Here is a 27,921-nt window from a genome sequence, read left to right as displayed (position 1 = left end):
TTCATATTATAGGTCCTTTATAAAAGATTTTGCAGCTATTGCTGAGCCATTGTTAAAATTAAAAAGGAAAAAGGCAAGATTCTCGTGGACGGCCGAAGCCAAAAGTGCTTTCGAAAAATTAAAACAAGCATTAACGCAAGCCACTGTGTTGAAATTTCCTGAAAAGGATGAGAATTTAGAAATTTCAGCGGATGCATCGGATTATGCGGTAGGAGCGGTACTTTAGCAAAATCAACAGACCGTGGCATTTTTTAGCCGAACTTTAAATCAAACACAAAGAAACTATTCCGCGACCGAGAGAGAGGCACTTGCAGTTCTGTTAGCAGTGCAAAAGTTCCGAGTCTATTTTGGAAAGGCGCCAATAACAGTGTACTCTGATCATGCGGCAGTAACTAGATTGTACTCAGGGAAAAACTTATCCCCAAGGTTAATAAGATGGGCACTCAAACTACAAGAATATAATCTGGTAATCAAGCATACCCCCGGAAAGGAAAATATCGTAGCAAATGCCCTATCCAGAATTAAAATAGATGAAGAAGGTAATACCGTAAAGGTGGCAATGCTCACAGCATGTACAATAAATTCCCGAGAAACTGTAATAACCGAACTGGGTAAGGATCCTGAGTTTGGAAGCATTTATGAGTATTTAAAGGATCCTGAAAATTTTAGCCACCAAGATATTGTGGCGATAAGAAATAGGGCGGCCCATTACGAACTAATAGATGGTCTATTATTCTATGCAAAAACTACGAACTCCAAGAACGAATTTCGACCTGTTATCCCAGCTAGTCTTAGATTAAATATCCTGCAGGAGCTCTATGACAGCCGTTTAGATTCTCATGCTGGTATTCGAAAAACTATCCAACGCATACGCGAGGCAGTCTATTTTCCTGAACTGCAAAAGTTAACAAGGGCGTATGTCCAGTCCTGCCCAACATGTCAAGCAGTTAATTATATTAATTTCCGCCCGGCCGGGTTTCTAAATAGTATTAAATCTGAATTTCCAAATGAAATAATTGGCATCGATTTATTGGGCCCTTTCCCAAAAAGTCAGTTAAATAAAAGTCGCTATCTCCTTGTTATGGTTGATCATTTTAGTAAGTGGACCGAAATTGTTCCCTTAAAACGAGCCTCCGCGAAATTAGTTAGTGATTCTATTTTAAATAAATATATTTTAAAATACGGGGCTCCCCTAAAAGTTCTATCGGATAATGGTCCTCAATTTGTAAGTAATGTATTTGAAGACATGTGCCAAAAACTGGGCATATGTCATTTAAAAATGGTCCCGTATCGGCCGCAATCAAATATAGCGGAACGGGTCAATAGAAATATAGTGAAAATTAACCGTAGTTATGTTAAAAATTTCATAAAAGCTGGGATAACTATGTCAATGAATTTGCTTTCGCATTTAGGACCGCAAAACATGATACAACGGGCAAAACTCCTGCTGAGTTATTTTTAGGCAGAAAGATTATAACGCCGTTAGATAAATTATTTTATGTGCAACAAAGAGCCCCAGAATTTAAAACGGGTGATATAGAAAAACTAATTAAAGAAGCAAAAAAGGATACGGAAGTAGCACAGAGAAAACAAAAGCTGTATTACGACTTGAAACGACGGGGAGTAACTTATAAAGTAGGGGATGAAGTATTAAAAATTAAGCATTCACTTTCTTCAGCACCAGAAGATAAAACTGCCAAATTTTTTCCACGATTTGAAGGACCATATGTCATAGAAAAAATAACTCACGATGTAGTAGTGTTAAAAGCCTGGAATGGTGAAACCTGTTCCGCAAATATTGATCAAATCAAACCCTACTATGATCGTAATAAAATGCAAATTTTCAAAGATCTTTTGCAGGATCAGGCACGGCAGACACCGCAGGCACAAGCTCCAGAGGTGGAACAACGACAAGTACAAGGGCAAGCCATTAAGAGGCAGGAGCAAGTGAAAAGAAAGTTTCCCCGCGGGAAAATTGAAGGTAGCAAGAAAAAGAAGCCGTTCCACCGTCCAGAAAAGAGAGCTCACGAACACCCCCAGAATGAAGAAGGGAGAAGGACGACGTATGCAAAGAGAGCCAGGAGAAATGACGGCAACTATAACCCGGCTCTAAAACGGAAGATCTACTCATCCGACAGGACTCTCCGCAGCAAAAGTCGCCGAAATGCGGAAGGGCCATCAGCGGCGGAGGAAAAAGTACAAGGAAAATTTGAACGGCCAGCAACGAGGTCCAAGCAAAAACACGAAAGAAGTTTCCCGGTTCCGCCAAGACCAGCTGCCATCAAACGGCCAAGACCACAAGCAGAGGAGAAAAATAAGGTATTCAAGGGTGACCGAACTGGTGAAAAAAGGAAGCTTCCAGAGGAAAGCACTGAAGGGCGAGCCCGTACAAGAAGAGGATAAATCAAACTACTATCTGCAATACCTTTAAAGACTGGGCCCAGAAAAGGATGTCCGAATATCACAAAGATAAGTAAAATTTTATGTTACTTTGCAAACTTAAGTTAATCTTTCATTCTTACTGCAAGTGGCAGATTTCAAGAAGTTTTACCTCATGCGAGGTCTACCTTTATCGCCAAAAGGGCGAGAAATGAGTTGTTACCGATTTGGTATTATGTTTTTCAATTACTCGCGTGTAAAACTAAAGTTGATGTATAATAGCGATGTGTAAAGACTTAAATATTGTAAAAGTTATTGTATAAATTTTATTTAAAACTTTCTGGCAAGAAAGAAGTTTTAGTCTGAAAGACTAAAGAATTGGCACTTGCTTTGAAAAGAATAGAAGTTAACAATGTACTACTAATGTATGTTGTCAAATGCGTAAAATTAACGGCATGTTAATATGTTCTTATATACAATGTGAACTGTTATTTCAAATGTTAAGAAATACCGTGATATGGTAAAAGTGAAAGTAATGTTAAAAATTTGTTATTCGTGTGACTGTAAAAAGACCAAATCATGGTGAATATGTGTTAAAGGTTGAATGAATGTAGTTAGGCTCTCTGACGCTACACTTCAGAGTTAGCCACTTTCAGAATAGTACCGCAGGGTTTAGAGTTGAAGTTAGGGTGTGTTACGAGGTCTTGGTATGTTGAATTTTTAACACGTTAGTGCTTTGATTGTAGGAGGAAGTGTTGAACACGTAGACATAAACACATTCGTGTTTGGTGTTCTTTTACAACACATGTCAGAGAGCACGGGGAGAGATAATTAAAATAGTCATGAATGAAATAAGAATGTTAAGAGAAATATAATTATACATGTTACTTGCCATTTCATTGTGTAACATTTCATTAATCTAGTTTTCCTTCCAGATCTCTGGAAGGAACCAGATTTGAATAAAAGCTCCTGTTTAGATGCAGTACAGATGAAAAAATTGCGTGTCCTGGGAGCTGCTATTGTAAAAAAAAATTTCTTTCTTTTAAATTTCTAGTTTCTAGCGAAAAATGTTTGTAAAAGATTGGCCTCGCGTTAGATTCTAGAGCTAAAAGTTTTCAACAAGGTCGTTTTAGACCTCAGTTTCAAACTAATTAACTCTGGCGGGAAGTATGTAAGGATCTTAAGTTTTACTAACGTTTATTTTATTTTAAATCTTTAGTATCACTTCTTATTTTCTACTTCCGGCCAGAATTATAAGCGTTAAGGTTTTTATGCAAAGTTTGTCTGGCGAACGCAAAGTATTTAAGTTGTGGCTTTTTGCCAAGCGAGAGAGAGGAAGCAGTTAGTCGAAGCAGGCCGCTTACCTTAGAAGTTTTACTCAGTTGCTGGTTGCCTTCCAGGCCAGAGGTTTAATCCTCTTGATAACTTTAAACGTATTGTAGTGTTCACAGTTCTCTGTACTACATACGGCTTCCTGTTAATATAAGGCCAATCTTCCACGTTTGTTATTTTAAAGTTAAATTAAAGTTTAGTTTTATTTTTATATTTTTACGTTTAGACCACAAGTAGTGGGTCTTTGTATTCCGAAGTACGGAACTTATTGTAAATAGAGAAAAATAAAGGGTTTTGTATACCCTTCTTGTGTATCCTGTCTACTTCCCACAGTTATTGAACATAGCTTTAGTAAGCTCTCTGTTCCGAGTCAGGTCCTTGCATGTTCCCGAAGAAAGTAAGACGGAACATTGAACCTGATAAGATGACCTACTTGTTTTTCCTTGGATCTACAATTTCTTATAAATCTTTAAACATAAGCAAAAACATTAATTAATTTAGCATAACAATTAGTAATAATCCAAAAGAGAAATTTTAACAGTTACTGTCAAATTTACATTAGAAATAAGTTTCAGTTCGCGCACATAGTTCGCATTTGAATTTTTAAAGTTGCTATTAACACTGTTATAATTAATGACCTGTTGATGCAGAAAATTTGGTCCTTGAAACCACAAAGAGTTGTCAGCAATAATTTCTGGTCTCAGACCACGAGAAATTAGTTCAGCGGGATTGTCTGCGGTTCTGACATGTTGCCAGCAAAAATCCTTAGTTAGCTCTTGGATACGAGTATTTTTGATGGCAACATGTTGCTGGCTGGATTTTTGCTGGATACGAGGATTTTTGCTGGCAACACTATTTGACACAAACACTTTTAGAAGATGAGGAGATGTAGCAATCCAGGCTAACACAATTGTTGAATCTGTGTACAAAATAACTTTGTCAAAAGATAAACTCAAAGATGTTATTTACCTTACACACAAGTTTGGAAAGGAGCTCTGCTGCACACAACTCCAGACGAGGGATGGTTATTACTTTGATAGGCGATACTCGAGATTTACTGCAAAGTAAAGTCACCTTAACTTCATCAGTTTAAGAGACACAACGCAAGTAAATTACTCCACCATATCCAAACTTTGAAGCATCAGCAAACCAGTGGAGCTCAATTTTTTTAATTCATTCTATTAGAGTGCAGCGAGGGAGTTTGATTTGTCTCAACTCTGGTAGGGCCTTTTGAAATGTCTCCTATTCCTGTCGCTCTTTGAAGGGAAGTGGATCATCCCACTCTAGATGTAAAAGCCACAGCCTTTGCAGGAATATCTTAGCACGCATGATTACAGGCCCTAGGAAACCTAAAGGATCAAACAGTTTAGCAATATCTGCCAAACCGTGCGTTTTGTACAGATTTTTGACGAACTAGACACAGTAAAACTAAAAGAGTCTTCTTCTGGATTCCATCTTAAACCCAGAGTTTTTATGGTGCTTTGTGAAGATTCTCCAAAACGATATTCTGCACCAGACAAAATGCCATCAACATAAAAATCGTTGAGTGTCGTTTTAGAAGCCAATGGAAACTTATCCTTTTCATCTAAGGCTAACTGCTTCAGCAGTCTTGTTGCTAAAAGAGGCGCTGATTTTGTTCCATATGTTACCGTAAGTAATTGATAAGGTTTAGATGCATCATTCAGCGTATTTTTCCAAAGGATGCATTTTCCTTTGCTCAGAATCTATACAAATCTGCGGATACATTTTACATAAATCAGCAGTGAAAGCCACCTTGTGTTTTTTAAATCGTAGCAAGATAGAAAACAGGTCATCTTGAACTACACCTCCATTCATCAAACAGTCGTTTAATGAAAAACCAGACGATGAAGGAGCCGATGCGTCGAATACCACTCGTAACTTAGTTGTACTGCTCTCTGCCTTATAAACACCATGATGAGGCATTATGTATTTAGGAGTTTTCGACACACTCTGCATTTTTTGCATATGCCCTAACGCTTCATATTCACTCATGAACTCAAAATACATCCTAGACATGTCAGGGGTTTTGTCTAGTCTCTTCCACAAATTATTTAACCGTTGGGTGGCCAATTGCGAAGAATCTCCCAAATGAACATCTTGCCTTAATGGTAGAATCACTACATATCTACCCTCAATATCCCTCTGATGGGTTTTCACAAAATGCTCCTCACATTCTACTTCTTCTTTATTTTTTATTTTGAGAGATTCTGTAATAGCCTCAATTTCCCAAAAGGACTTGATTAGTGAATTTACGTCTTCTTCGACTTTCATAAATCCGCACTGAATCGTATTGCCTGAATTTGAACCAACATTTACACCGGTAGCATTGCATCCAAATACGGAATTTTGAGTTAAAATTAAAATTAAAATAATTCACTGGTACTAAATCATTAATTTTAGGTACAACACAGAATTCAAGAGCTCGGTGGTAATCAGGCTTGTTTGATATCACAACAGTAAGCTTGGATTTTACCGATACAGCTATTCCATTTAAACATGAAATTGATATGTTAATTTTGTTCCCTTTTATTCCAAGCCTATTAGCGAAATCATAGGTAAAACACGAACACTGACTTCCGCAGTCAAGTAAAGCTCGAAGAGCAATAAAATTCCCGAAAGAATCTTTAACATAAACAATAGCAGTAGATAGTAATATCTCCTTCGAAATCACTTGTGAATCAGTTACAGACGAACCAATATATTCCGAATTGTTTATTTGGTTGCAATTAGATAACATTTCAAAACATCTGGCGTCAGCGTTCAGCTCCGAGTTGTCTACTAAAGGGGGGTCAGAATTATTAGCCGGTGCTTCCTCCCTTCCCACACAACTCGCTATGGTAGCAGGTGATTGCGAAATGTCTTGATTGGGAAAATGCAGTAAACGATGATGTCTTTTCATGCATTTTGAACAGCTGAATTCTGAACGACAGTTCTTTTCAGAATGAGTCGGATTAAAACCCAAGCAATTAAAGCATAATTTATGTTTCTTAACAAATTCAAGACGTTCACTTACAGTCATTTTCAAGAAAGAATTACAGTTATACAACTTGTGAAAATTGTTACTTTTACAACAAATACATTTAAAATCTTGACCTTTAAGATTTGACACTAAGGCAGTCACTTTTTGAATAGGTTGACCCTTTTTTGCTTTAAATACATCAGATGACTTTGACGACTGCAAAGTTCTAGCATGATTTTTTAAAAATGTGATAAGCTCAGATAATTTAGGTAACTCACTTGTTTTTGAATCTCTTTCCCACTAAAAACGAGTGGAAACATCCAATTTTTGCAGCAAAATATATGCAAGAAATGTTTCTGCAAATTTCTTTGGTCTAATATTTCCAGAGACCTTACACTTTCCTTCACTGTGTTTACTAATTTTAAAATAGAAGACGGGCTTTCATTTTGTATGGGAGAAATTGACATGAAACGCTTTATCTGGGCGAAAACCTGATCACGTTTATTGGAGTATCTCTCTTCTAAAAAATCCCAAGCAATTTTATAGTTACTGTCACAAATTGTGACTAATTGAATAATCCTAGCTGCTTCGCCATAAAGCAGCAACTTCAAATACGAGAGCTTTTGGGAATCCGATAATACATTATTATTATGCATGCTTGAAATGAAAAGATCCCTAAAGCTTAACCAATCTTGAATATTTCCACTAAAATATGGCAAGTTTAATTTAGGTAATTTCATATCTTGTGCATTGGTATTTTCAATCTTTACATTACTTGCATCTTTAACACTAAATTTTGACATTTGCCGTTTAACCTTAACCCACAAAGTATCAATGCTCTCTTGAACAGTTTGCTGTTCAGTTACATATTTGTCAAACTCTTTTTCATCAACTACTTCAAATAATTTATCAAAAATCTCTGAACACTCATTATTAAATTTTACACATTTATTTTCAAAAAGTTGTAACTGAAATTCATCACAAGTATATTTTTCGAAATCTGAAGTTGCTTTTGTTATACTTTAAAATTATTTTCTTAATTAAAAGTGCTTCTATAATTAACGTTAATTAATAATACCGAACATATATGAGCAAATTCACTTACCTCTGTTTGAGGTAATCGAAAGGAAACCGAAATTTCTAAGTCCAATCACACACTAGTTTTTAATTATCTTGTCGAATGCGAAGTAACATATCGCACTTTTTATCAATTTAACACTTCACCTTTAAGCTTTTTAACGAGCACTTTATTCACAGGCACTAATCTTCCTCCGGCTCGACCACAATTTTCGAGAATAAAAGTATTCATGAAATACAAACACTAGGATTTAATGGACTGTAGCTTTATTTTCTTTTACTTCTGTTTGGATGGACATTCTTGCCATCGCATACGTGCACCTCCCAGCGCGCAATCAATTTAAAATGGCCGCTAGCTAAGCACGTTGTTGTTTTCTCTCATCATGGTTGCCAGATCACTTCTGCCTTAACAATAACTATATAGCATCGTATACGAGTTCTTGTGTTATCTAAAGTACAGGATCTGGTCTTCTTCGGCAGTATACAATTAGACGAGACCTCTAAAAGACCTTCACTGTGTCTTATTAATACCACATAGACAGGGAAATTGTATACAGGACCCTTTTGTTTATTCAAATAAAGTTTAACAGACGACACTAACTCGTGCTTATAGAAGTTAACACGTTTGGCTTAAAATCAAAGGGCAAATTTAAACTTAATAAAATAAATGTAGCCTAACGGCTTCACGGTTTAACTATCGCGCAAGCTGGCTCTGACCGAAGTCGGCTTAAGCAAGCCTAATAGCAAGAATAACTGAAAGCCGTAGAAGTCTAATCGCTAGAGAATCTATGTTAACAATGTGGCCTTCAAGCAGGCAGAACACGCTCTAATTTCATCTTACAAAAACCTTCCTTAAGTACTTCCTTTCTTCTACGTAACTTGATTATAGCGCGCGCTGGAAGTTTGCATTCTGTCAGGAAATTGAAACGAGGGTTGATAAAAAAGTAATTTAGCTTAAAATAATGCGGGTTAAAAAATTAAAATGAATCTTACAAAAGTTTGATAATTTATTTACGTTTTTAGTAACACAGTAAGCTATTTAAAATTTACGTAGTAAAGATTAACCTCATTAACTATCAATAAACATAGTAAAAACTAGCCGAAATCTCCAGAAGTTCACGTTTTTCTACGGTAGTTCAGTTTATTGTTTTGACGAATTTTAAAAGTGGTAATGATCATTGTCACGCTATGCGTTTCAAGCAGATACGCGCTACACTTCAGTATACCTCAGGACTAGAAGAAGATGTGTATGTTTAGTTTATTGTGGGACAACTCATGAAGGCTACCTGTTTAAGGAACAAGTGACTTCCAGCTAGTTTAATTATTACAAGTTAAATTTTTAAGGGAAACTGGCTAGTTTTTACGTTATAGATGGAGGAAAAAACTGAAAACAATGCCCATGCGACCAGCCAGTTAGACAAGTATCAATCACATTACGAGCTAACAGTGATAAAAAATCTTAATCACTTCTGCACTAATGATCTCCTAACAAGATATAGTAATTTAATTATCTGCACAGAATAATATATACCACAGCTGATTTCTCTGGGAGAGGTATCATTGTCTTTCTTTAAATTTTAACACATATCCAAATTTAAACTTTTTATAACAGATTTATACTTAGTTGTTCGTTGTAAGCAATCATAATATCGATGAGTATCTACATATTACATAATATGCACTCATAACATACTTGTTTGTTTTTCGGCTGCATACATTTTCTACAGCGTTTATTGAAACTGCTCTAAATGTCCAAAGAATTTTTCAATACAATTCAGCTTGCGTCTAAGCGAAGCCACGCAACTCAAATCCACGTAATATGAGGAACAACTATAGTTCGATAACAGTTTTGGCTACTTTGTTATTACAGTCTTTGTGATAATGTATTAACATTCAAAATTAAAGTTTAGCACTTTGACTAATTTCTTACTATATAGTCCTTATACTACTATATTGTTTTATATAGTATTTTTATACAGCTTGCGCCTAAGCAAAGCCACGCAACTCAAATCCGAGTAATATGAGGTTCAAATATAGTTCGATAACTGTTTCGGCTACTTTGTATTACAATCTTTGTGATAATGTATTAACATTAAAATTAAAGTTTAGCACTTTGACTAATTTCTTACTATCATTAGTCCTTATACTACTATACTGTTTTTCTTTTTAAAGTGTTTTAATTGTCTTTTATTTTTATTCAATGACGCAAAATATTTGTCAAGCTTAAATTAATATTTTATATGTACGAACTGTACAAACCTAAATAATATGTTCAACATACAATTATTTAGGGTGTCCTACTTGAAAAAGGCTCCAGGAAGCCTCTGATAAAAGTTTTATAACAAGAAGAAATGAAACCAAATTTTTACATTTTTACATGACATGCCTTTAAGTTTGGAAAATGAAATTACGTTACAAGAGGTACTAGAAGTGATCTTTACCCTCCTGTATATATAGTTCAACACGGATCTGTATTTTCGTGTGTGTTGCGGCCAGAGTACACGCGGTATAGTGATGAAGATATCCATTTATCAGGATAACGAGTCCATTTATCAGGATAACGAGAAACAAACGGTTATGGAATAGTGACAACCAAAATGCAGTGGTCGAGGAAGACCTTCATTCACAGAAGGTGGGCGTGTTCTGTACATGTTCACAGCAGCGCATCTTTGGGTCAATCTTTTCACACTACTGTTACCAGTAGAGTGTACCAGACACTGTTTCATGAATTTGTGAACCAGTTGGATGATGACACTTGGCTGATACTAGCAAGATGAGTCAACATGCTGCAGCGAGTATGACTGCGGTGGAATAATTTTTCCAGACTTGAACCCCTTGCCTTTTTTCCATGAGATGATCTTAAAGGTAATGCGTACAACCACAAACCACGTACCATCGACCAGTTACGTCAGAACATCCGCCGTGAAATCCAGGTTGTGACGCCCAATATTCTGAGAATAACATTCGCGAACATGCACAGCCGTGTTGAAATGCATGTACAGGTGGGTTAAATCATTTCCAGCCCCTCTTGTAATATACTTTCATTTCTCAATCATTAAATATGTCACTAAAAATTTTGGTATCATTTCCTCTATTTATACGATTTTTATCACCCTTTTTCCAGAGCCCCTTGAGAGTAGAACAACCGGTATTTCTAATTCTTTCATCATTACATCAATGTATCATTACTTAATATAGCTTTTTTTAATTTTATCATTATTATGGAATATTTCTTTTGTCTTGCTTTTTGAAAAGCGAAATATAAATTAAATTCCACCAGTTTATATAGTACTACTCACTTTGCTGCTAAAGTAGTATGTGAATATATATTAAAGATATTTTTCCGTATATATGAAAGTGCTTGTACATTTTTACAATAGCAGTAGTCATTTTGATCTTACCAAATATACAAGCATTGCGAATTCAACAATATTTATTCAGTGTTTTGATATTTCTAGGTACTTATTTCGCTTGCATCATGATCATGGTTGCTTTCTCTGTGGTGATGACAGTCGTTGTCCTCAACTACCATCACAGGAGTTCAGATACACACGAGATGCCAGACTTTGTAAGTTGAGCAATCTGATCTCAGACATAAAATCATTTCCATTTTTTAAGATAAGTTTCACTTAGCTGCGTGTTTCATTTAATTAGATCCGATCCTTATTCCTCGTCTGGCTACCATGGTTTTTGAGGATGGATAGACCAGCGCAGAAACTGCAACGGAAAGTTTTCTTTGGGTCCAAAAAAGAGCTGGAGATGAGGCAAAGATCTTCTAGGAGCTTGCTAGCCAATGTGATGGACATTGATGAAGAATACCTTGCATCAGATGAACAACCTGCTACCGTCCGTGGTTGCTTCGCCACTCAGCGAGAATTAGTTGCCATTCTTCGAGAGTTAAAATACATTACTGCACGTATGAAGCGAGAGGACAAAGTAAACGATATTATTGCTGAGTGGAAGTATGCGGCTATGGTCGTAGACAGGGTGTGCCTGATCATATTCACAGCCTTCACTGTATTATCTACATGCATCTGTCTGTTTTCAGCTCCTCATCTGGTGGCCTGATCCTTTTCCTTCACTAGTAGATATAAATTTAGATTCCAAATAACCTTACAGTCATTCACGTCCGCATTTAAAAATAGAGAATAATGATGAGTTTCTCAGTAAGAATTTTACCAACGTACATTTTATTACTACTAATGTATAGAACGATGCATTTTAGATACATAATTTTATTCTGTAGCAAACAGAAAAATAGAGACAATAATATAACTACATTATTCAAAATATATCATTTTTGATGCTTCGTTACATATAACGCGCGATCAGTAGTGAGTATTGTCAAATACAGTTCCTTTGTTTAGGTAATCAAAGTTTAATTTCTTAGCATTACCCGCAAAGTAATAGTCATACTGCGTAGTTAATTTAGACGCGAAATTTCATTTATGTTGCTTGAACGATCTCGTGAAATACTCACTTCTTAATTGCAATACATCTATAAACAATGCTAAAACCTGTCCTGAATCATAAAGTAGATTAAAAATGCAGTATTAAATGTTAGTAGAAGGTTTATATTTCTGGAAGTAATGAAGTTGTTTGACTTAAAGTTTAGAATAAATAGAGTTGTAATATCAGAACAACTCAGGTGCTATGATTCTAATGAGATGCCCAACTTCCTCTACTAGTAAAAATATATATAACCTAGAATTTTCATATGAAAATTTTTAAAAAATTCTTTTGCATTAATAATTTAATAATTATATTCATAAATAATATTACACAACTCTTGTGATAAAAAAGTCTGTGTCATTAAATATTGAGCTATTTTATTTTTAATCGAAAATATAGAATTTATTCTCTTGTTATTTATATGGTTATACGACCAGGATTGAATGCATACATATCTAATATTTTAATGCATTAAATATACAAAATTTTAAACTGTATGCTTTTCAATTGCAATTTCTAGTTTGTTGAAAAAATGAATTTAGAGAACTTAAAGGAAATTTTATATCAGTACCATTAACAGGTTAGAAACAAATTAATCTTAGACATATAAGGTCTTGTTAAAGGTGTTTTGAAATGAAGCGAAAAATTTTATCCTTAATAAAATGGAAAAAAAAAATATTTTAAAATCTTTCAATAAAAATCATCTGAAATATTTTTTAAATACGTCGTATAAACCTATACGTTTTAATAACATTGAAATAAGGATTAAATTAATTAAATTAGTCTAAATGTTTGTGCGGTTATAGGTTTACAGAACAGGATCCAAGGTGAATATAAATATGAGATTCTTATATTCTAAAAATTTGAAATAACAATAAAAACAACCCCTTTTTTTACTGATTACGCTCTCCATTCGTAATATTAATATTCTGCTATATTTTGAAACTGTGATCTTACTTTTATGTAATACATAAAAATTCCATTTATTAAGGAAGACTTCATATGAAAACAGTAAAATTTCATTCATTATAAATTTTTAACGATTATAATTTTGTGTTGCCAATGTTCACTTGTTCTAAATTTGGCGTATTTAAAAGCCCAACTGTCTTGCTATTGTTTGCACAATTTAAATCCTTTTTTTTAAGTTCTGTTGTGTTCTGTTAGTTTGCCTCTTATTTATGTACCTTCGCTGACAAGGAAGTTGAAAAGTGTTCATTTAAAAGAAGTGTTGAAATTGACAAATCAATTTGACAAATCGAGTTTTGAAATTGACACATCAATAATGAATTGTTAGTTACAAAGTTAGAAACAAATTATTGTGATGTTTTGAAATAAATTGATGATTTTCTCGTTACAAAATTAGGAACTTGCTCTTCTTACGATATGTATTTATCATTCTTTCTTAAACTTATTTTAAATTATTTGCATTACTTTTTGGATATTTATAAGGGTCTGTTTACTAATTCATTCCTAGTGCAATGTGTATAAAGAATTTTTCTTCAGAAGTCTTTTTAAAATTAATATTTGCATCAATTTCAGGAATATTATAATCATTTTTTATTCTATGAATTTTTTGCGCCACATCTAAATCTTTTTTCACACTCTTTTAATGCTGTTTTCATTAGTTTCACACACAGTGTTAAAAATTAAAATTAAGTTTCTTTCGTAGCTAATGAAAATTAATACTTAATTTCTGTGGATAATTAATGAAAATTTCTCATATATTCATGCGAACTTACCGAATTTTTCATAATCTTCGCTGCATTCTTTAAATCGTCATAAATTTTGAGTTTTTAACCGCTAACAGTCGATAAATTTGATTTAACAATTCCTTTCTTTTATCAGTATCTACAAACTTTTATTCCGTTGAAATCAATAAATTGTTTGTAATAAAACTTATTGTTTAAAATAGTATCATCATGTTGGGCACTTCCTTGTTAAAGTGACCTTTGCATATACCTTTGCTGGCTTTTGAAATTTGCATATCACAGATTGAAGATTAATTTTACCAAATTTGGCAATTAAACGGGATTATGCTTAAACAAGAAAAGTTGTAAAAAAGTATACAATTTTTTTAATGAAAGATTTAAAATTTATTTTATTTTAATGTTTGCTTATTTCATTTATAATAAATGTATTTGATTCAAAATAAATTATAACTGTGTTAATATTAATACAGCTTTAAATTTGCAAAATATTTAGTGTTCAGCTCCTTTCTTCATTTACCAAACCTGCAGCCAACTGTCATTGCCTCCAGCGAGTTTTAGTCTCCATCGAGTTTTTGCCTTCAGAAGTTCTCAAAGTAAACACAACGTTAAAATAATGTACAAGATTGTCATAAAAAATCTTCCCGATATTTGAACCTGTAGCGGCCTATCCGTTCAACCAGTTGTTGAAATGAAATTTCAGATTTTGTTATTTGAAGGTATGCCCTCAAGATTGTGAAGATTTAAAACAATTGAGATCTCCTGGATTGACTTCTTTCCTTGGACACCGTGCCGTCAGCAGCCCGCTCCATACATATGTTAATTTACTTAATGTCTTGTGTTTCCTTTTTTTTTTTTTTTTTTTTTTTTTTTTTTTTTTTTTTGTTGTTGTTGTTGTTTGTTTTTGCTGTTTTTTAATTATATTTAATATTAGGATTAATCCAAAATTCAGTTAATGTATTCCACAAATTGTAATGTATTTGATCATCTTTACATATGTACCTGATTATTATAGCACATCCTTAAAATAACTGTATGCTTAGCATGTACCATAGTAGTGAAAATCGTTCCGCTTAGTTTCAGCAGTCCCCACCATGCACCTTCTTTCCACGTTCTGGTCCTTATTTCAATGTTCCTTGTTTCGTGGCCATTCCCCGGAGGACACAATACTAAGCTCTATTTATATTTATTCATATATTTATTTTTAATTCCATCGACGGTATCCAACAGGCTGAAAAGCACCTAACCCAGTGGGCCAGCTTGGCGAAGAGAAAGAAAGCTCTCACAGTTACGGTTACAGAGGAAGCATTTCGAAACTTTTTAATGGCACGCCTACGTCTTCCTGCGCAAACTTATCAGTTCATTGAAAACTTATAAATGGCGTTGGAACAATACACGTATGACGGAATTGCTGACTTAAAATATTTGCAAAGAAGAGAATTAAGTACTAATAAAAACACAAGAGAAGAAGGGGGAAAACATTTAGTGGAATTTATTAAATTTTCAATGTGCCCACCTTCACAGATGATAACGCATTACATGCGGGAGATTGATGATAGCAATGACGAACGTAACATCGCAGGAAGAATTTGCGTAATTTATGGCATCTCTTAATTCTGACAAATTTCGTAGATTTCATATATACACCTTAGATTTTAGTTAACTTCAGAACTCGAAATCGGGTGAACTATTGAGGTCGGGAGGATGGCGGGTGGCCACGAAACTACAAAGTTACGGGAAATGACTCTATCTTGAAAAGCTGCATAGGTTGAGAACTTGTAATTCGAATAAAATGTTTTCCCTGTTCTCTCTCTTGTTGTCACAGAGTCTCTGCAATGATTTTCTTTTCAAATATTTTAAGCCAGCAAGCTCCTTCACACATACATCGTTTTATGGTTTCAGGATTCTTAATGAGATGATGAATTTACGCTGAAAAATGTGTGTATTTCGAAAATTTCAATTTTTTATTGTAATCGTAACCGTGAGAAGTCTATTGTTTTAAGTCATGACAATCCCGAACGTATACCTTCAAATAACAATATCTGAAATTTCGTTTTAATTGGTTGAGTGGACAGGCTGCAAGATTTTATATATTAGTGACTTTTTATGATCATCCTGTACATCCAATTACAGATGCATTCTGAAACTTGAGGAGATTTCTATCTATTTTCACCAAGCTAACTCAAAATGAATTGTCTTACTATTACAGTTCTCTTCGAATTATGATAGACTTACGTTTCCGTAAACCACCGTAAGCTAAAAGTGGTTTCGAAAGTTGAAACTATATTTAACATATTTCTCGAAATCTCAGCTGAGCTTAAGTTAATGAAATGTAATCGGAAGTATAAGCCTCACTTTCAACAAAATCATTCAACACAAAGCCTGTTTTACATTAAACTTTTAACAGTTGATGAATTAATTAATAAATGCATTCAAGCGGAACAAAATGTGGATGCCTCTATAAATTTAGATGTTTTGATGGGAAGACAAAAGCTTTACGCCAAAAGATCAGTCACCAGTACGTTGGTTATTGTACTTTGGTATGTTAACCAGTAAAGATTGTTAGAGCCATCCAACCATATTTCATCTTATATTACTTGAAGAATGTTAGTAATATTATTGTCAATATTTTTCTCATGAAACTGAAAGTAGCTGCTAGACGGCACCAAACAGTTGACTGTCACTTGTTGGTAATAAATCATCTATAAATTTAGTACTCTCTACAAAGGTATTTAATGTCGATTGTATAGTTTGTTTCTTTTTTTTTTTCATTTTCTGTAGCAACCAGAAGCATCGCTTATTGGCCTATCAGTACCTTTGTTTAATGTAGCGTGTATATATGATAAAGTTTAAACGCCTGTCGATATTAGGAAGAAACGAGAACATTCATAATTTTCCTCAGTGCTCATATAGTTAATTCTTTTGTGTGAAAACTTCTTAAAGATTGATCACCTTGCTAAATTTCGAATTAAAGAACCCGTCTATTATTCCTATAAGTTTGGAAGTAAGCTAGCCATAGTTTCGAGTAGTGGAGTAGTGGAGTTTTATTTCATAGTCTTGGAAGAAAAGTTCTTTTGCACTCTCTGGTGTCGAGAATTTCGTCCTGGTATTACTCTATTAAATTAATAAATAACAGATTATTAGATTTCAAGACATGGTATTATAATTTTCATAAAAGTACAAATGTAATTGTTATTTCTTTAGGACTAAGGTTGCTGATACTTTACTGCCGTTTTACCCAGGGATGACATTTTTAAAGGAATGAGCTCACTTATATATTTCAAAAAGTGCAAAATAAAATTAAAAAGGAAAAAAAGTAGCTTTTATTTACCAATAAAAAATATTATACGTACAAAAATTATCATTAGAAGAGGTGAAAAAAACTAAGAGGTTAGCAATGAATGATGAAAATCAATCAAGTAAAAGACAAATTAAAAACACTCAGTATTAAAGTGGGAAAAATTCCAGATGCGAAAAATGACAACAAAATACCCTGAAATCTATGTGACTGATACTTAGAATGAACAACGAAACCAGAAAGCAATAAATAGAATAATTGTAAATGACACAAAAATAAATAAATAAATAAATAAATAAAAAGAGAGAGAGAGAAAGTCCGTCGCTGCATTGGAATCACTGTTTCTTAAAGAATTTTTGTATTTATTTCGTTCAAATTTTCATTATCAATAAATTAAATTAGACTGCTTTTAACCAAGTTTCTTCATTATATATTTATATATTATGTAATGAATTTTAGCACACAAAATGGAATCTCGATTATACTTAAATATCTTAACCGTCAGTTTCTATTGTCCATCAACAACTCGGTCTAAAAGAGAAGATGGGTGCATTATGAAATATAAAACAATAAAATAAAAAAAAATTGAAGTCCCTCTTGCAGAATTAAATATGATTTACTTGTCATTCTGCTATTAAAACAAAAAGAAGAATTCTGTAATACTGGATCGAGAAAAAATAGCATTTTGGGGATGGGCGGGAGATTGATGCAACCAAGCAGACGAAGGGTTGAAATATTGAATTTAAGAAACTTCAGAATATCTAATGAGCATAGGCGATTGTAAATGTAAAGAGGAAAAGATAGCTGCCGTTAACGAATCATTGGGAAAAAATGTTAACGGTAAGCTCTCTGTTTTAGTTTAAACAATTTTACACAAACATTTATTTTATTTTATTTTTCACTTATTACTTTTATTTGTTCAAAACGACTCTATGAAAATTTGGTCGATGATATAAGAAGTGAAATATATAATTTAAGATGTCTGCTATTATATTCTTAGTAAATTTTAAATCTACAAATGAATTTCCCTGTGTACTTGGATAGTTACTTGGCACCACACTGAGATTAAAATAAAGTTTCTTACAAATGCCTTTTCATTTCGTTTGACATCTACATTGAAATCTCCCATCATTATATTATAATAGGAACATCTGTATATAAACTCTTCACAAATCAATTAAGTAGTCTCAGAATATTTCATCAATGCGCTAAACAAGAACATCTTCAAATCTCTTTAATTAACAGTTGGATGAATATATGTGGATGCTAGAGCAAACCTTGACTGTCTATTAACAATTACATCAACCACACAAATATCGCCTGCTGCTGAATCCTGTATTATCTTAAGCTGCTTAAGAGTAAATTCTATTGGCACACGGTGTTCTACACTCGTCAAATTTCTATAAATCGTAATACCACCACCTTGGCGAAATAAAATAAAATAAAATACAGCAAACACCACTCGATCACATTGACTGATCACATTGACGGCTGTCTACCAGACGGCGTTGCCACTCACACGCGGTCGTGCATACACACAGAGTTCACCAAATTTCGCTGTTTTTGATGTACATACTTATGTTGAATTATAAACATTTTTTTCTCTGTGTATTTGCAAATGTGCTTATTCATCTATCTTATGTTGTATTTAGATTGAATGTAACATTTGTCGTTTGCAAGATATAAGCATTCACGCACACCTCAAATAACACATTAATTTTTGCTTTCTCATCAAGCCATTATGGAAGAATATAACCCTGCGTTAAAACCACAGCGAAATAAAATATTACACTTTTGAAGGGCTTTGAATGGTTCAAGCAAGAAGAGAACGTTATGTAGCTATTGTTTCTATGTAAGATTGGTGGCATGTTCAGATGCTTTCATTCTATTTGGCCCAGTATATATATATAAAAAAAATTTTTTTTAAAGTTTTTTTTATTATCTAAGGTTGCAGGCGAAATAAATGGAATGAAAATTCTGAATCTTCATAGAGGATAATAATAATAAGCTAGATGATTCCTAAGGAGATACAGTCATAACCAGTTGATAGACTTCTTAATTTTTAGCACAACTTACTTCAAAACATATATAGCTATAAAGACAGAAAACGCGCGACCGTGCTATGTAATTATAAGTTCACATACAAATAACATTGGAAAAAGATGATAAGGAGAAGCGACAGGCAATAAGTTAGCTACACAGTGATAAGTCTAAACTTTTAATTGTAGATGGATAAATAACTCCAATTTTGCTGTATTTTTACTTTATCTGTGTACGCTCTGCATTAAAGAAGAGGGGCAGCTATATATATTTCGTTCTACTGGGCCGATTGACAAAGCTTATTATGCGTTTTTCATGTCTCGAAAACACTATTTAGACTCAAAATCGGAATTTTTTTAATAACATAGTGATGATTTTTTTCCATACTTTGATCCTACACCTCACATTATGCCTAAATATGAAATATTTTGTAAAATCTGGTGAGAAACTTAATGAGAAATGACATAATTTACCTTAGTGCATTTTTTTTTCAGTGGGCGCCAAGAATAATTTACTTGGCGAAACTTTTAATTTATGGTAACATAGTTTCCTTTCACTTTCATTGGGAAAAAAAGTGCATCATTCATGCTTTCAAATAATTTTAATAAAGTGAGTAAACCACATGTGGCAGTATTGTCACTTATAATAAAAATGACTAATTTCAAAGCTCGCCAATATATAAATTGACATATGTCTTGGAAAATTTTTAATAAAAAACATATAGAGTCTAGTTCTCTTAGGTAACATAAACTAACGAGCTCTATAAAACTGTATGAGGAATTATCCTCATACAGTAGTGCAACAGAAAAATCAGGAGAAGGGTATAAAGAAACAGTTTCAATCAATATAGGTGCACAGATGGTCCTACTTGAGCTTATATAAAAGACAACACTTCTGGCTTAACTCACAGAATTAACGTTGAAATAATATAAAATGCATTCAATTTAGCTTGATCACAGGATAATTTAACGCGCGGCAAGGCTCTGACTCGCAGAAGCCGGCAGAAACAAGCTTAATAGTTAGAAGCATTGGACGCCATTAGAATCAAATCCCTAGTAATTCAAAGTAACAATGTGGCCTTCAAGTAGGCATAACACGCTCTAAAATTACCTTACGAAACTTCCCCTCAAATAGCACTTCTTTTACCTTAATTTGAATACACTCGCGCTAGCTTATTAGCTTTCTAGCAGGAAAGCGTGGATGTAAACCAGACTGAAAGGAAAGTTGCTTTAATTAAACACAAACTAAATAAATTCATTCAAACTAAACAAATCTCCACAAACTTTTCTTTTTTGCATGCATGCCTAGAAACATCTACATTAAGGTGATGGAAAAACTTCACAGGTTTCAAAACACTTTTTTAAAAAATCTTATGAAAATAACTAAAAATTATAATCTTTAAAAATAACTCAGAGGATATCTGCGAATTTTAATTAGACCTAAATTTCGTTCTGTGAAGGAAAGAATCAATTAAGTGTAATTAAAAAGAGACATTAATAAATACATACCAAATTTAATTAATATTGAGGAGCTAAAATTTAAATAGCTAATTTTTTAAAACTTCTCGTGCGAATTTTAAGAAACTTCGCCCTTTGATACAATTTGAATCGAATCTTTGAAAAATTCATTAAGTCATTTCAGGAGAGTCCGATTTTGTGTAAAAATACCTGTTAGAATAATGCTACATATAAATTTGTTATATATCTCCTAGTCGCGATTTCGAGGTTTGAAAAACAGATTACCGCTGTATAAGAATAATGAGACAGATTAATTTTAAAATGATGCACTTTGAAAGATTTATTACGAGCACATTACTAATTTTAGCACTGAAAATTTATTAATCAAACTTAAAAGGAAACCTAAGGGGCTATTACAAATTAAAGTTAGAATTTTGTTTTATATTCACACATTTTAGCTACTGCAATATGTAAAAAATATTATACTATATTTTCTTTTAATTAAATAGAAAATTAATAAATTTTACCCAAATAAAAAGTACTATACATTTAATGTGTTCTCGCTGAAATTTTTCTTTGACTTATTTTAGATATTGTACTTTTCCTACGCGTAATATAAGCAAGGTAAGGAACTGTATTATCAAGAATTTTCAATTATAATCTTCGTCTTCATCCTTATTATATAATACGTTACGATAGAAATGGATCTTCCTTGTTGACTGCCTCTACTTAATGGCAGTTTTGTTATCAGGTGATTCTGTTATCAGTCATAATGAAGGTTCTAAGACTAAACGATAATCGAAGTTCCACTGTGTGTGAGATGTTTCATACTTGTTGTATTTTTGCTGTATATAAGAATGCTTGTTTTCTCATAGTCTTTCTTTTCTGTACATGTAGCACTCCGCATGTTTACTTAAAAAAATTTCTGATACAAACAACTACATTTCCACATTCTCTTAGGAGGTTTTATTTGAAAGTTTATGCAGCTTTTTATAATTTTTGATATTTTCCACTGGGGCTTGCTTTTGCATTATTATTTTGCTTCTTTTATGCATCTCTGTTTTCTTTGTTAACTTTTTCCCGCACCTTTTTTTTCTGTTTTTGTCTTAAGATAAATTCTATTATTTCCTCTCAACCACTTTCACAATTTATATTACTTTCTTTGCTGCTCATACGATATTATCAAAACTTAAATTATCAGGCTTGGTTTTCATTTAATATATATATATATACATAACACATAGAAAACAAGAAGAAAAACTTTAAAATTAAGGAATTCCAAAATTTATTTAAAAAGGACTTAAAAAGTAAAATCCTACGCTATCGCTGCAGAGATCAAATTTAATTTGATATATCAATGAAAATATATAAATGAAAAATTATTTCCTAGAAAACGTGAAGTGAAATTTAGATAGTAAATGTACTATTGTGAAAATTAAAAATGGATCTTGTAATTAATTAATCTGGAAGCTGATCCCACAGAAAGATCCCAACTTATCAAGGGGAACTGGAACATCTTCATACAACCATTAACAATTCAGGAGGATCACGTTCCGCCATTTAGTATTTCTGAAAAAAATCCCCACTTAAATTTTAAATTTTAATCAATATTTTTAAATATTCTAAAAAAGTTCAGAAATGTAAAGAAACTTCATGAATTGTTGATGGTTGTACAGAGAAGTTCCAGTTTCTCTTGATGAGTCCAGCATGCTTCTAGGGAATTAACAATGGTTCTCTTGTTTCGATTCTTTAGTTTAGCACCTTAATTAACTATTCCAGATTAATGAATTACAAATTCAAATTTTTAATTTCCACACTAGTACACATTTACTATCTTAATTCCACTTCACATTTTCTAACTGATAATTTTTTATACATTCTATAAATGTATAATTAAAAATAAATCATTGGCCGATGTTACAGAAATTATTACAGAAAGCAATCTTAAAGATATATAGTAATATCATGAACAAAATTTATATTATAAGTTTTTTTTTTAAAAACGAGAGGAGAAGGGCGTTCTTTCCTTAAATATTTAATTTAGCTCTTGTCAGTTTACGCTATATTCACAAGCCTTTAATATCTTTAACATCGTTATTTTCTAAATTATCGTTACAAGAACAGAACGTTATTTTTACTGTAGCATGGTATGTCATTAGCAGGAATGTGGGCAAACTGATCGTTAATTTATAATTTAAATTTTTAAAAGGTTATTACTAATTTGTGTTTCTATTCGTCATGTTTTATAATCCTAACTTATTTAAAGTGAATAAACTAAATTCTATCAAATGCACGTAATTTGTTATGTTATTGAGGGATGTAAAATAACACTTCTCATTTATGAAATATATAAATAAATATATTACAAATTTGTTGTAATATTTTAGTTACGGGGCTCAAGAATGGAATCTTCATGGTCTTTTTAAGCCCTTTTAATGTATGCACTTACATGCAATATATACAACTTAAGATATGAACATTTACATAAACAATTTTATCTATCAAATAATATGTATGTCGGTTTTCTAAACTGCCATTAAAAATATGTTCTGAAAAAAGAAGTGTTACCATAACTTTGGGCTCCTTTCGAAAGCTCGACTTTCTTATAAACTCTAAATATTTCATAATAAATGATGAAAAATGTATGTAATGAAACAAAACATACACAAATGAAAACGAATATACATAAACAGTCATTTTCACAGAATAAGTGTATTGTGATAGATACATTTAGCGGCAAATTAAGCTGAATAATTAACTACCAGAGTTTATGATGCTGGAATTGTGATGCGATTATTTCAAAAAATAAATAGATAAATAAAATTACGTTGTTATAAGTATTTTGCTCAAAATATGTAAAGTGTGTTTCAAATTTCAATAGCACCTTTTACTGACATTCTCAGGTTTCAAAGAATAAATAGGTATGACAAACCTGGGTATACAATAGTGATATTTTGGAACATTAATTTATGTTAAATTGTAATAGAACCAGTTAGAAAAAATTCAGGTGCTTCAAATGAATCAGTTTATATCAGCATAATAAAGTATAAGTATAGGCTTAATAATGCCATATGGATAAAGCGTCTTTGCAAAATACATTCCTTTGAAATATTCTCTGAATATTCTTAACATTGTATTCACCCATTTTGTTATCCATATTGTTGTTTTGTTTCTTTTAGCTTTTATTCATAGTTTTCGTGCAGCATTCAATATTAAGACAAATCTTATGTAAGAGTGCTGTTGGATGGAAAAGGAATTTTACCTCACTTACAAAAGAAAGGTGTTTCTCACAGTATTGATCATATTTTGTTACAACGCTAATATAATTTTATTTGTATTTATTTGTATGCATATATGTCACAGTTCAAAAGTAATTATTTGTAACTTCTCTAAAACTAATTGAATGGAATATTGAAACGAGAGCTTACACAATAAAACGATTATTTATTTTCGTGTGATTTGAATTTATTTTTCTTGATCTGAATTCTTAACATTTTTGTAACACTTTAATCGGAAATAAATTTTAAAAGACCAATGTTTTTTTGTAAACTAATTGAGACTTTCATATTTTTATACAATCAGTAAATAGTTTTTAACTGTACCATATTTATCCATATTTTAATATGATCAGTAAACTGTTCCATATTTTTATACAATCAGAATTGGGATGGTTAACTAGGACTTTATGAATTAAATCTAATTTGCCAACGGCGGTTGTTTTTGAATAATTTTGGCTGCAGAAAAGTAGAAAACGTGATTTTCTGGCCAGCAGTGTTGGGCAAGAAAGGAATTGCGTGCTTCTGTTTTTCCTATGCCTCATATTCCTTCTCCCGAAATTTTAAGTTTCCTTTATTTTTTCCAATATAAATTAAGCCACATTGGCAGGAAATCCTATATTGGCAGGAGTTCTTATCCGTATATCTGGAATGGGGTCTTTAAGTATGGCAATCTGCGAATTTTATAGATAGAAGCAAAAACTACCTGAAAGTTGAATATCCGTAAAATCTGCAGAATTTTATATTTAATCGATGGGAAGAAAGGAATGACAATATAAAATTTTTATAATCTTCTAAAACAAGAAAATGCATTTTGTGTTTTCAGATCAGAATTTTTTAACCGCTTGTTCAAGAATTTTAGATGGAAAGCTTTTGCCAATAGCAACTGTATTTGAGTAATATAGTTCTTGATCAAGAGTCAACTTAGCGGAGCAAACTTGAAGCGCTCGGAAAATGAGGAAATAAAATGAAGCTAATATCCACTTAGCCAACTGAAATGATTTGAAGAATAGTGGAAGGCAAGTAGATGAATGTTTACGGTATACAATAGTACTGAAATAAATAGGTTGTTAGTGACCAAGATGTCCAGAAGCGGAAGGAAAATAAATGTCTCAAGTTCGAAAGTGAATTGAATCACAGGATCAAATAATTCCTTATTAAAAAAAAAGTGTAATCTTTTACATTGCCATCAAACAGAGTAAATGAGTTAAAATATTTTTCTTCTTAGAAATCAAATCTAAATCACTGTATGGGTCGATGGCCATGTATTAGTAGAACGAGGGACGATACAAAACTTCCATAACCTGCCTGGGGATGATGTTTTAATATTTTCTGGAAGGTTATGTTAATTATGTTACAAAAATGTACAGTTATACTGCACATCAAGATTTGTCTTTGAATCATGGAAAGTCTTAGGGTAATACCACCGGAGGTAAATTTATGGAGTTCTGGATGGGCTCTTCTTAATCGTTCTTAATCTGTTCAAATGCCGCTTCATTCAAGACTTTATCTATCTTCCTACGCTTCTGTAAGATAGCGCTGGCTAATTAATTTAGAATAATTCGAAGAAATGAATTTAAATAAAGTGCAGCAAAAAATGCATATAATTTAATAAGGCGGTACTAGGAAGTTAAACGATGTCCACATCACATTTCTTTTAAGAAATCCTCAAGCAATGAAGTAATAAACTTTGCAAACATTTGAATGTAAACATGAGCTTTTTCCCGAACTGAATTCGAAATTAAGGGGAAAACTGTTGGGAGATTTTGAAAATCTTTTACAAAATATCTATATGAATGTTTATAAATTCAAAACTCCTGAACAAAAATAAAGTTTCTAAATAGGTATATCCATTTAAATGCGCACTTTTGGTCCGAAACATTCAAACTTTCGGTTTATACAGTTACACAAAAATTCTTATAACTTCGATTCTAATTAAAATACCAAAACGCAAAAAGCAGCATTTGATAAAGATACATTCTTTAAGATAATGTAATAAAAAATCGGAAGTTTGACCAAAAGCCGTATTTTTTATGATGTTCAATAACGAAACAAATAAATTTTATTTAATTCTGTGCCATGAAAAATGTTGCGCATGAAGTATGAAGAAAAGCGAGTAACTTTCACAAGATGATAATAAATTCAGTTTTAATTCTAAACCACTCATAATGCCTTAAGTCACCCCTCTGCTCCTCTTTCTGGATTTGGTCGAGCCCTGCACATTTTCTAAGAGGTATAGACCAGGGGTTCGCAACCGGTTGTACGCGTACCATTGGTGGCACGCAACAGAAAAATAGGTGGTACGCAAAAAAGCAAAGTATTTTTATCTATTAAATTCAAAAGTTAAAACTCCAACATCCTGATTTAGTTTTTTTGTCTAACACTCGTAAATTTATGCGATCTGAGCTTTCTTCAAGAGTGGTGGTGGTAGTAGTACTTTGTAGTGGTAGTACTAAAGGTTTTCAATTTTTGTTTAGATGGTACGCGTTAGCCAAAAGGTTGAGAACCGCTGGTATAGACCATTGAAGGTTTGAATTAGTTCGACCCAAGTCCTCATGCATGGGTTGGCTATATTTTGTTATTTTTTTTTTGAGCACAAGCTGCTAATTTCCCTTAGAATGCCCTTTCCGAAGACATTATTTCCTTCGGGTACACATAGCCCTTGCATGCTAAATGGTTTAAAGAATTTTCAATAAATTTTCACTTATCAGGTAACAATTTCAATTTAACGAGGAAATTATAAAAATAGGAGTTTAGAAATAGCAAAGTCTTTAAACTATACTATTTAAATCCAACATATGAAAATAATTCAGGAATTGCATCCTGATTAGGATTTGGTTGATTATGGCAAAGTGCGCAAAGGCTTATCCACTTAAGAGTAACCGATGCTTTCAGCATAATTTTCCAAGAGAAACTAGTATGCGCGTCACACGGGGAGAAACTATGAAAATGCCTGTACGACCAGCCCACTCTCCAGGACCTGAGCCCATGTTAAACTATTAGTGCTCAGTTACTGAACCACTCCACCGCTGAAAATCCTATGATATTTTCTACGCATTATTTCTCATAATTACAATATTGAAAATGTTTCTAAACTTCTTAGCATACACTCCAGTTCTGCTCTTGCACTTTTTCTGCAATAGTACCCAGTCAATTAAGATCAGCTGGTTAGCGACGCCCTACCAAATACCCCGGGTTCGAATCCCGGAGAAAGCATGGTAAGATCAAATCCTTCCACAAGACAAAATCCTGAAATATATACCATCAACATATAAAGTTTTCTTCTTCAACATATAAGGTTTTCCTTCATACAAGGTAAAAGCTAATTAGTCCAAAAAACCACTAACAGATATGAAACGAATTATCGCTATGTCTGAAAGTAACTATAATGTCAAAGAAATGTTTAAATAAAACTTTCTATTCAAACAGTATTTAGAATATAAATGCATGAACTTGTGGACAATATCAACTACAGCTCGTGGTGATACAAGTGAAGGAACAGGTAAGCAGGTAAAAGTGCATAGGACCCCAGATACTTTACTACAGAATTGATCAGATATTACCCCAATGCACTAAACAGCTGGAGTTTGAAACACTGGAATTCACTGTAGGCTTTTCTCTTATTAAGGAATACTGGAGTTATACAACGGAGTTGTTATATTTAAACATAGGAGGATAATAGCATAAAATTAGGCAAAGTTGCACAGCATAACACAAACTGTTTTGAGTATACTCATTATGATATTGGTTTACGTAAATAACAATTGCGTTGATATTTTGGAGAATATTGCAATGGAAGTTTTGCATTTTTATGTAAGTAGATAAACATATAGGATGTATTGGAATGCCTGACACTTGTTATGTGAGAATATTTGCTACAGGTAAGACTGTACTGATCTCAAATCTTTCAATCCAAAGTCCTAAA

The 27,921-nt window shown here is 32.8% G+C and overlaps 1 protein-coding gene across 1 annotated transcript in view; it reads left to right on the top strand.

Moving 5' to 3' along the window:
• LOC118196901 (neuronal acetylcholine receptor subunit alpha-7-like) overlaps nucleotides 1-13,676 on the top strand; it is a 598,562-nt gene extending 584,886 nt beyond the window's left edge. Inside the window, exons 8-9 of the mRNA XM_085818929.1 lie at nucleotides 11,227-11,336; nucleotides 11,423-13,676. Of these exons, the coding sequence (XP_085675055.1) occupies nucleotides 11,227-11,336; nucleotides 11,423-11,836 (524 nt within the window). The 3' untranslated portion in view covers nucleotides 11,837-13,676. The remainder of the gene's footprint in view (nucleotides 1-11,226; nucleotides 11,337-11,422) is intronic.
• The last annotated feature ends 14,245 nt before the right edge of the window (nucleotides 13,677-27,921 follow it).

Source organism: Stegodyphus dumicola, chromosome 6, assembly GCF_044657685.1.
Source record: "Stegodyphus dumicola isolate Sdum_Otavi_A_Nest chromosome 6, ASM4465768v1".
Classification (NCBI taxonomy): domain Eukaryota; kingdom Metazoa; phylum Arthropoda; class Arachnida; order Araneae; family Eresidae; genus Stegodyphus; species Stegodyphus dumicola.
This window is presented reverse-complemented; position numbering and strand designations above follow the sequence as displayed.